This window comes from Chiloscyllium plagiosum, chromosome 40 (assembly GCF_004010195.1).
Source record: "Chiloscyllium plagiosum isolate BGI_BamShark_2017 chromosome 40, ASM401019v2, whole genome shotgun sequence".
Classification (NCBI taxonomy): domain Eukaryota; kingdom Metazoa; phylum Chordata; class Chondrichthyes; order Orectolobiformes; family Hemiscylliidae; genus Chiloscyllium; species Chiloscyllium plagiosum.
This window is the reverse complement of record NC_057749.1, coordinates 26,629,658-26,640,757: the sequence shown is the minus strand read 5'-3', so window position 1 is coordinate 26,640,757 and position 11,100 is coordinate 26,629,658. Positions and strand designations below refer to the sequence as shown.

General features: G+C 41.6%; 1 protein-coding gene across 2 annotated transcripts in view; it reads left to right on the top strand.

Moving 5' to 3' along the window:
* Window positions 1-8,082, top strand: part of LOC122542420 (galanin peptides-like) — a 14,290-nt gene extending 6,208 nt beyond the window's left edge. The window contains exons 3-6 of one of the 2 annotated variants that reach the window (XM_043680111.1): window positions 1,302-1,356; window positions 2,691-2,783; window positions 5,674-5,748; window positions 7,871-8,082. In XM_043680111.1, the coding sequence (XP_043536046.1) occupies window positions 1,302-1,356; window positions 2,691-2,783; window positions 5,674-5,748; window positions 7,871-7,932 (285 nt within the window). In that variant the 3' untranslated portion in view covers window positions 7,933-8,082. Of the gene's footprint in view, window positions 1-1,301; window positions 1,357-2,684; window positions 2,784-5,673; window positions 5,749-7,870 lie in introns of both variants that reach the window. The other variant, XM_043680110.1, reaches the window with a different exon arrangement.
* The last annotated feature ends 3,018 nt before the right edge of the window (window positions 8,083-11,100 follow it).

Sequence of the window (11,100 nt, the reverse complement as noted above, 5' to 3'; positions counted from 1 at the left end):
GATGCCAGTGTTGTAACTGTACTGGAAGAGTTTAGCAGGAGTTCTGGAGCAGAAGCCTTCAGTGCCATGGCCACAGTGCTGTCAGGGCCCATTGCCTTTGCAGTATCCAGTGCCTCCAACAGTTTCTAAACATCACATGGTATCTGTGAGGCTGGGGGCCAATGGAGCAGATCAAAACGGATCATCCCCTCGGAACGTCAGGCTGAAGATTGCTGTGAATGTTTCACCCTTGTCTTTTACACTGACGTGCTGGCCTCTTCCATCACTGAGGCTGGGTATATTTGCGGAGACTCCTCCTCTCCTGAGTTGTTTAATTGTCCAGCAACAGTCTTGACCAAATGTGGCAAGACTGCAGAGCTTAGACTGATCTGTTGCTTGGGGTTACCTTAGCTCTGTCTATCACTCACTGCTATTTAACATGCACACAGCTTCAGAAAGTTGGGCACCTCATTTTGAGGTATACATGGTGCTGCTCCTGGCCAGCCCTCCTGCACTCTCCATTGAATCACGATTAATGCCTTGACTTGATGGTAATGGTTGACTGGAGGGTATTCTGGGCCAGTGTTTTACAAAATTCTCAAGGTCAAGGACCAGGCTCGCAGGAAAGTAGTCTGACACAGAACAAACAGCCAAGAGGCGAGTCTGCTAGAATATGAGCATTTTATTCCCCGCAGCGTCGCCACAACCAGGTCTCATACTTACAACGGGTCTGGCTTATACTCACTCTACATGTTACCGGAACTGGGAGCCGTCAGTTCTCGTAGAGCGGTTGCCAACAACCCACGCTCGGCGGTTAAACGTAACCCCGGAGCAGACTCCCCGAACTGGAGACTTTTCCAGCTGATATACTCTTTTCCAAATATAAACATTCATGTGAACAGCAGAGCAAGGCTAAAAAACACATTCCATTCTGGTTACATACAGATAAGAAGATTCACACGGGAAGGTGTATAATAAGATTCACACGGGACTAAGCGACACCTTCCATTTTCGGTTAGATTCACACATGTATTGGGACACAATTTTAACCCTTTCACCACAGACAGCTAAAGAGATGAGCTTTTGCAGAGCTGGTCACTCTCCTTGGATTATTTACTAGTAGTTGGATTATTTACTACTGATCTGTAAAGGTGTGGAGGGATTTCTCTTTGGGTCTCCTGACAGGTTGGGCTGTCTCAAAAATTTTTTTATGTGTTACTGACTTGTGCAGAAACAGTAAATTACTGGTTGAAAAACAAGCAAGTTATCCATTATGAAAGCAAAATAAATTGAAAGGTTAATCGGTATAATGTCTTTTTCAGCCTAAAGACAAGAGAGGTTGGACATTGAACAGTGCTGGATACCTGTTAGGTCCACGTAAGTAAAGGTGTCATCACCTCAGACCCCATCCTGATCATCCCCTAAATGTGGCTGACTGTAGGAAAACCTCTAATTTGATGTTTGATGATGTGGGTCCTTTAGTCAAGAGAAATTTCACAAAAGGAAATTGAATTTATTTGTACCTTGCATTCTCCATCTAACATGTGAAAGTATTTCACAGTCAATCAATTATGTTGAAGTGTAGCAGATCCACTAAGAGGGAGAGAGGAACTGTCTAGATAATCTGCTAATGGTCATTGTGTTTTTCAGATTGAGGACAGTAGGAGAATTTCTGTTTTATAAATGGTGCATTGAGAGAGAGTCTGGATTATCATATAGAAGACCAAGTCATTAATTGAGTTTATCTGCTTAGGTCCTGAAGAGGTACCTGATGTAACTCAAAGAGCTACTGCAAAGTGCAAAATGTTAAAGATGCTCTAAATCTGAAATATAGGCAGAAAATTCTGGAATCACTGAATGGACAAGCAGTCCCTGTAGAGTGAGAAACAGAGCTAACATTCCAAACCCATGCCATTGAGATCCTGGCATTGTGTATTTGAATGTGTAGGAAGTTTGGAATTTACTTTGCATGAATGAATGGTTAGTATTCAATTCGAGCTATTGCTTAGAATGTAATTTTATTTTACTTCAGAATTGGAAAGTTTTAAGTTTTTAAAATATCCCCATTTAATTTGAAATAAATTTAGTTTTGGCCCATTTTAATGTTTTACTCAGGAATTTGTGAAGTGGGTGGCTGGGGAATTGCTGGCGCCTCAATTTGATGCTGCTTAAAATCATAGGCTACAAGGTAGCTGTAGGGTCGTTAAATATGCAAATGGGTGACAGTCAAATTTATCAGAAGGAGACCCCTCCCTCTCTCTCCTCCCTGACTCAAACTCTCTCTCTCCCTTACACTTTCCCTCCCTCACACTCACCCTCTCCTCATCCTCTCCTCCCTCATTCACACTTCCCTCCACTCTCCCTCCTCCACTTCCTGCCTCTGTCAATTACCCTCTCCTTTCATCACTCACCCTCTCACACTCTCTCTTTCTTCCTCACTCATTTATCATTTCCTCATTCATACCTTCTTCAATTCACTATCTCCAGGGTACGCAGAAGAGGTATAGTGGTAGTATCCCAACCTCTGGGGAAGGAGGCCTAGGGTGAAGTCCCACCTGTTCCAATAGTATGTCATAATATCTCTGAACAGGTTGATTTTGAAAATATTGAGCACGGGGATGTGTTAGATCTGTTAGTAGAAGTCTTGTTGGTTTTTGGTGTTTTATTTTCAGTGAATGAACTCAGTACAGTATCTTTACTTTAAGATGCAGCGAATGGTCACAGATCACTGAATGACAAAGGGGGTCTCGCTGGAAAGAGAGATACCTTCGATGACAATTACAAATCAGCTGTCACAAGTTCCAGTAAGAACAGTTTATTGATATTTTTATTGTGTCCTTGTCGTGGTGTGAACCAGCACAGACCTGAACTGCCATCCCTCTTCTCAATGTGGGTGTAGACAGGAAACATGAGGGACTGAGGGAAGCCTGCAGGTGAGTCAGAGGGATTGAAGGGCAGAGGGAGGCCTTCATTGTGGTTCAGAGGAACTGAGAGACTCTGCTCAGTTGTGGGCTCAGCCTATAACATGCAATTTTTTTTTAAATCCTAGAAGTTACAAGATTTACACTTCAACAAGCTTCAACATTGAAATAACTTTAATAAACTGAGAAAACTTTAAAGTGTTAAACAAATCAAAAACCAAGAGTCTGGGCATTATTTCAGAGGGTAATATTTCAGAGGGAGCTACAGTCAGAGGTAGGGTATTTCAGAGAGAGTTGCAGTGAGGGGTAAAGTTGTAGTAATGGAGAACAAAAGGCAGAAGAACTGAAGAGGTAATTTGCACCAGTAAATGTCAGCAAAAGGATGTCAGAATTTCAAGAGAGTCAGAAGGAAGAGGTGAATGTAGTGGCCATCACTCAGGACAAGATGCTGGAGAAGCTAAAAGGTCTGATGGTGGATAAATCACCCAGACCAAACAAACTACACCCCAGAGTTTTGAAGGTGATTACTGAGGGGATTATAGAGGCATTGGTGGTGATTTTTCAGGAATCATTGGAGTCCAGGAAGGACCCAGAGCACTTGAGAATGGCCAATGTAACATTTTTGTTTAAGAAGAGGGAGGCAGAAGACAGGAAATTATAGGCTGATTAGCCTGACCTCAGTTGTTAGTAAGATTTCAGAGTCCATTATTAAGGCTAGGATTGTAGAGTATTTGCAAGTGCTGAATCAGCACGGCTTCATCAAGGGGACATCATGCCTGACAAATCTGTTAGTATTCTTTGAGGAAGTAACAAGCAAATTAGATGAAGGAGAGCCAGTGAATGTGATTTATTTGGATTTCCAGAAGGCCTTTGACAAGATGCTGCACAGGAGGCTGCTAAGTAAGAAATGAGCCCATGATGTTAGATACAAGGTACTAGCATGGATAGAGGATTGGCAGAAGGCAGAGAGTGAGGATGGAAGGCTCTTTTTCAGATGGCAGCCAGTGATGTGTGAAGTTCCACAGGGATCAATGTTAGGACCACAGCTATTCATGTTATACATTAATGATCTGGACAAAGGAACTGAGGTTTTGTTGCTAAATTGAAGATGACTCAAAGGTAGGTGGAGGGACTGGTGGTGTTGTGGAAGCTGGGAAGCGTAAGAAAGGCTAGGAGAAGGGGAAAATAAGTTGCAGATAGAATACAATGTGAGGAATCATGAGGTTATGCACTTTGGTAGGAAGAATAAAGATTCCTGAAGAAGGGCTTATGCCCGAAACGTCGATTCTCCTGTTCCTTGGATGCTGCCTGACCTGCTGCGCTTTTCCAGCAACACATTTTCAGCCCAGAATAAAGGTATAGACTAGTTTCTAAATGGAAAATAGTTACTACAGAAATCTGTAGCACAAAGGCACTTGAGAGTTTGGAATTCTCTTGAAGTTAACATGCAGGTTCACTAGGCAATTGGGAAGGCAAATGAAATGTCCACATTAATTTTAAGAGGGCTAAAATACAACAGCAATGACATATTGCTGCAGGATCAGATCACAATTGGAATATTGTAGCTATGGAAGGTTGTGCTAGCCTTGAAGAAGGCCCAGAGGAAGTTTACAAGAATCTTCCCAGAGATGAAGTCTTTGTTATATAAGGAGCGGTTGAAGGTCTGGAGATTAGAAGGATGGGGTGGTGGGGGTATGGAAATCTCTTTGAAACTTACAAAATACTGAGAGGTCTGGTTAGAGTGGACATGGACAAGATGGTTCCACCAAGAAAAGAGACTATGACACAAAAGCACAACCTTAGGGTGAAGGGATGACCCTTTAGTCTAAGATGAGGTGGAACTCCTTCAGCCAGAGGATGATTAATCTGTGGAACTCATTGCCAAAGAGGACTGTGGTGGCCAAGTCATTGAATATATTAAGACAGAGCGAGATAGACTCCTGATAAGTACAGGGTGCATGGAGAGAAAGCGAGTGAATAGGGTTGAGAAATACATCAGCCATGATCAAAAGGTAGAGCAGACTTGATGGGTTGAATGATCCAATTCTGCTCCTATACCTTATATGATATAGGTATTTCATGGAGAGTTATAGTGAAGGGTAGGGTATTTCAGGGGGAGTGACAGTGATGGGCAAGGTATTTCAGGGGGAGTGATGGTCAGGGGGAATGACAGTGACGGGTAGGGTATTTCAGGGGGAATGACGGTGACGGGTAGGATATTTCAGGGGGAGTGACGGTGATGGGTAGGGTATTTCGGGGGAGTGACGGTGATGGGTAGGGTATTTCAGGGGGAGTGACAGTGATGGGTAGGGTATTTCGGGGGAGTGACGGTGATGGGTAGGGTATTTCAGGGGGAGTGACAGTGATGGGTAGGGTATTTCGGGGGAGTGACGGTGATGGGTAGGGTATTTCAGGGGGAGTGACAGTGATGGGTAGGGTATTTCGGGGGAGTGACGGTGATGGGTAGGGTATTTCAGGGGGAGTGACAGTGATGGGTAGGGTATTTCGGGGGAGTGACGGTGATGGGTAGGGTATTTCAGGGGGAGTGACAGTGATGGGTAGGGTATTTCGGGGGAGTGACGGTGATGGGTAGGGTATTTCAGGGGGAGTGACAGTGACAGGAGAGGAGGCTGGCAGATGTAAATTATACTGAGCTCTGTATTAATGGGGTGATAATTCTGCAGCATGTTGGGAGTTGCTTTGTTAACTGGAATAACAGAATCAATGAGATCTTATTATGTTGTAATACCTGACATTATTTTTTCACTTTAAGGTAATCCACTACATTCAGTTGATGAAAATATACTTCAGACCCTGATAGAATTCCTGAGTTATGTGCATCAGAGAGGTAAGGTATAAAAGAAATCTTCGAACAAAAAGCCGCTCAGGCGCGTGAGCCAGTGCCCAGTCGTATTTCAGTGTCATGGTGATTACATGCTGGACCAATCAGACCAGGAGTTTACATTGGTGTCTGTTACATGTTCCTGGACCTGGGTGTATTCCTGCTGTCGACCCCTATCATAGAACCTGACGTGGAACCTATCCTTTCATACTTACGTGAGAACAGATTCTAGATGCGTTGTTTTTTCTGTTAGGTCTCACATCCCATTGTGGTGGCCTTTGTGTTGGGAAACAGGGAAGTCAATTTCCAACAGCAGCTACTGGAATTATCAGGAAATGTGGGACTAAAGCCAGCGGCAGGTGGAGGTAACGGAAACTCTGTAGGCAATAACATGTGAAAGACTGGGATTTGCAAAAGAGATAATGGGCTCAGGCTGCCAAATGTTGGAGGGGCTGTAACCTGTGTTAGTGTTTGGAGCTTCCAGTTGCCTGCCACTTCAACACCCCATCCTGTACCCTTGCCAACTTCTCTGTCTCATGATTTGGAGATGCCGGTGTTGAACTGGGGTGTACAAAGTTAAAAATCACACAACACCAGGTTATAGTCTAACAGGTTTAATTGGAAGCACACTAGTTTTCAGAGTGACGCTCCTTCATCAGGTGATTGTGGAGGGCTCGATCATAACACAGAATTTATAGCAACAATTTGCAGTGTGATGTAACTGAAATTATACATTGAAAAATTGATTGTCTGTTAATCAATTGTCTGTTAAGCCTTTCATGTGTAAATCACAAAACCCTTTTTTAACCCATTGTTAACAGCTAACCCGAGAATGCAACTTTTTAAAAAAAAGGGTTTTGTGATTTACACATGAAAGAAGTGAAACTATCACTGTATTCTAACAGATGAAAGGCTTAACAGACAATTGATTAACAGACAATCAATTTTTCAATGTATAATTTCAGTTACATCACACTGCAAGTGTTTGCTATAAATTCTGTGTTACGATCGAGCCCTCCACTATCACCTGATGAAGGAGCGTCGCTCCGAAAGCTAGTGTGTTTCCAATTAAACCTGTTGGACTATAACCTGGTGTTGTGTGATTTTTAACTTTTTCTCTGTCTCAGGCGTACTACAGTGTTCCAGTGAAACTTAGCTTATGCGAGAAGAACAACACCTCATTTTCCACTTGGAGACCCTGCAGTCTTCTGGACTTAATATCAATTTCAATAACTTTCAGGGTTGAACTCCCTTGTGTTCTAGCCCCCATCCCCACACATCAGGCAAAGTCTGCTATTACACACAACCTATTGTTAGCCACTACAGTCTCCATTAATAGCTTATTCAGGTCATTATCCACTCTTTTGTCCGCCAACTGTGTTTCTCTTTGGACTCTATCCCCACCTATTGTTTACTCCTTACCCCTTTATCTTTCCTCTCTTCTGCATAAAAGCCCACACTTCCCTTGCTACCATCAGTTCTGAGGAAGGGTCACAGGACCCAAAACGTTAACTCTGTTTGCTCTTCACAGATGCTGCCAGACCTGCTGAGCTTTCCCAGCAATTTCTCTTTTTATTTCTGATTTACAGAATCCACAGTTCGATATTTTTTATTGGGTAAATTCATCTTTGTAGTGGGGGATGATCAAAGAGAGTTAGCAATTTAACTAGGTTTCAACTATATAGGTCCAGTGGTCACTATTTGGGACCAGTAATCACTGTGAGAGATGCTGCTAAGATTGTAAAGAGGATAAGAGTTGATGTGGTAAATTAGGACAAACTAATTGAGGAGAAAGTGAGGACTGCAGATGCTGGAGATCAGAGTCGAGAGTGAGATGCTGGAAAAACACAGCAGGTCAGGCAGCATCTGAGGAGCAGAAGAAGCATCAGAAGGTTCATTCCTGATGAAGGACTCTTGCCCAAAACACCGATTCTCCTGCTCCTCAGATGCTGCCTGATCTGCTGTGCTTTTCCAGCATCAGACTTTCGAAACTAATTGAGGAGACAAGTCTGGACGTTAAAACTCTGTATGTACAATTGAAGCAGCAAGTAAAGTGGTTTAATGCCTCAGTACATTGATTTCATGGACAGTTCAATATTTTGATGTTATATGTTACTATTTTTGGCAGAATCTGGTTTACTGGATCACTCCAATGTACCACTCTCAGCAGAACAAATGCAACAAGCATAAGCTTTGGATTTTGAATCCTCGCATGTAAAACTACAAAAGTTTTTGTTGGAAAAGAAACTGACCCCACCCTATTGTGATTATTTGCACGGATTTAAAGGTTTGAGCTTTGTTTGTGAAATGTCCCAAAAATAAACTGAAGCATCAAAGTTATACCTTTCTCCTGTTTCTCTCATTTCTTTTGTGTCTGAGGATCTAATTAAACTCAGTGTCATAGTATACCCTGCGTCCAAGATCTGAGATTATTCCAGATAAAGAAGCAGAGGACAATTGCAGCAAACGCTAGTTGACCCAGCTTTATTCATACATCCAGAAAAATCATGCATTCCCATTGTAGCAATTAATCAGTTATGAAATGAATCCAGGTCTACCCAGTCTCCACGGTTTGTTCCATTATTGATCATTCTGAAAGTTAAAGGGAGCATTTACACATCATTCTTATCTGTTTCTTTTGTTGGTTTGTTGCTTTGTCTTGCAATTTATTTAATTTCATTGAATGACCTTTAAGGTTGAAAAAGTCAAGTCTCTCTTTGGTTTTTCCTTTTTCCTTTTTCAATTACATTTAGAATCAGAAATTTCTCTTTGATGAGGGCCCGAATGTCTCCCTGACTTATTGATGACCAGAACAAGACACATGCTTATTGAAGGTCCAGCCATAACTGAAACTTAAGGCCATTACCTTTTCATGGAAGAGATAGGATGGAAATAATATTGAGGACAGACAGCATGGGGGTTGGGTCAAAGACCAGGGTCTTGTGCTTGTAATCTGATATAGTATCATATTTGATTGAATATTGCCTGTCACCTCTGCTAGAGCCCTTCCTGAAGTGGATTTGGGCAGGGTCTTATTCCAGATCATTGTGAGCCTATAGAGAGAAAGGGCTCCCTAAATTCCCACTGAAACAGGAAATCTTGGGAAGAATGAAACAAGGTGTGGAAAATGTTGCATGATTGTAGGAGGACTTTCTTTTTCATCTAAACTGCTGCGAGATGTTAGGGTGTTGGCCAGCGAGCTAAAGTATGCGTCTATCTGCAATCTGTGTGTCTCTGATGCTGACTTCCCTCAAAAGTGGTGTGTGGGTGATCAATGCCCATGGAATGTGCCCGGAAATACTGAGGATTGGAGTCCAGTCTGAAGGAGCCCATAGTAAGCTTCAGCTGCCAGACACTTATTTGGACTTTCAGGTTGGGAATTGACAGCATCCAGTTGCTCACCAATACCTGGGAAAATAGCAACCTGCACAGAAATGAGGCAGGATAGGTATGAAGGAGGTATTAATGTATGCATATAGGCCCTGGTTTGTATGTATACTGTTGTAGTCTGTGTATACTAAGTGCCTGTGTATACATCATGGATGCATGCACATTATCCCAATGGAATATTAAGATTATTAATCTGTTTAAGCAGAAATAACTTGAGACTCTGAGTAACTGAGTAACTCCAAGTGTCAAGGTCATTGTATATGTTTACCTCAACATAATAATCTACTCGGTTGGATACAAAATGAAATCTAACAGAAGTTCTCATAATTAATTTCCAAAATCTGCATTTGGCAATAGTTGTTTCTGTTTCCCGATCACTGGCTTTACATATTTGCTCCCTGGACTTAGTCTTGATCAGAGTTTAATGTTTAAATTGAGTTATGAAGCTGAAGGCATATATCGTACCTTTACGAGAAACTGAAGGCTGTTTTGTGAGTGAGAGTTTGCAGGTAACTGTCATGTGACTGACTTGCAGTCAGAGTTTGCTGGAAAAATGAAAGATGTAATATATTGTTGTAACCTAGATACGAGTTGTTTTCACAGCAGTTTGAATTTAACCAATCTGTTTAATATATGCCCCAAGATACTAAAGCCCAGAGGTATTAGTGAGTTTTAAGAAGATTTCTAGCTCAGGTTGTGGTGTTGGATATAGGTTTGCTCGCTGAGCTACAAGGTTCATTTTCAGACTTTCCGTCATCCTACAAGGTATGATCTTCAGTGAGCCTCCGGACGAAGCACTGCTGATGACCCCTGTTTTCTAATTATATGTTTGGATTGGTGATGTCATTTCCTATGATGATGTCATTTCCTGTTATTTTTATCAGGGGATGGTAAATTGGCTCCAAGTCACTGTGTTTATTGATAGAGTTCTGGTTGGAATGCCATGCTTCCAGAGGCTCACTGAAGATATTACCTAGTATGGGGACGAAACCTCTGAAAATGAACCTTCCAGCTCAGCGAGCAAACTTGCATCCAATCCTAAAATACAATCGAATTTGAATTTTACTGTTTTGAGAAGATCAAACAAATGAGACAATCTGATGTTTTGGTGTATAAAAAGCAACATTTTGGACAGTTAGCAGAAAGAGCACCACCTGCCATTATCAGACAGACTGTCCAAACACCCTTTCTCTAAAAGGTATCTTTTTCATATGAAACATCTTTGCAGCAGAATACTGAAGCAGAATACAGAATACGGGAGATCTACAAACAGAGGAGAATCGACACCGGACGCGACAGTCGCTGTCTACTTTTGAAAATTGATTTGCTGTAAATTTACTAGGGGCTTTATTGGATCAATCTATTTTTATGGAGTGGGAGGTAAATAACAAATCTTAAGACAAAGGAGGCTTAGAGTTGTAAATAGTTGTTGCTTAATGTTCACTTTTGGACTTAAAGAATAAAATTGTTTTTTTTCTTTAAATAGTAGAATTTGGGTAGTTCTCTGTCACTCATACCTTAACAGATTATGAGATGAGGTGAACATTTCTGTGAGTTTGGTTTAATTAGGAGAAGGGCTCACCACCGCGTCATTTACAGTTGTTAACTAAAGGCTCTTCAATTCTATACCAACTCCGCAGACCAAGCATTATTTTTACCTGTGATTATTACATCTTTAAACATTAGCAGAGCCCCTACAGGAATTTCAGATTCCTGCTGTTTGTTTTTTTCGTTTATGTTCACTTTTGTAAAATCAAATATTAAATTCTAAATGTTCTGTATTTTTATTCTACTTCTGTTCAGTGTCAATCAGAAGCACACTCAGAAACTCAAGAGGAAGGAAGTAAGGATTAGGTAGAAATGAAACCTTGAGGAGAGTGATCTCCTGGAAATTGCTGTCCTGCTTTCCCAGAACAGCTCGGGATCTTTCTAAATTATCATGTTTAACCTTTACATCTCAATGCAATT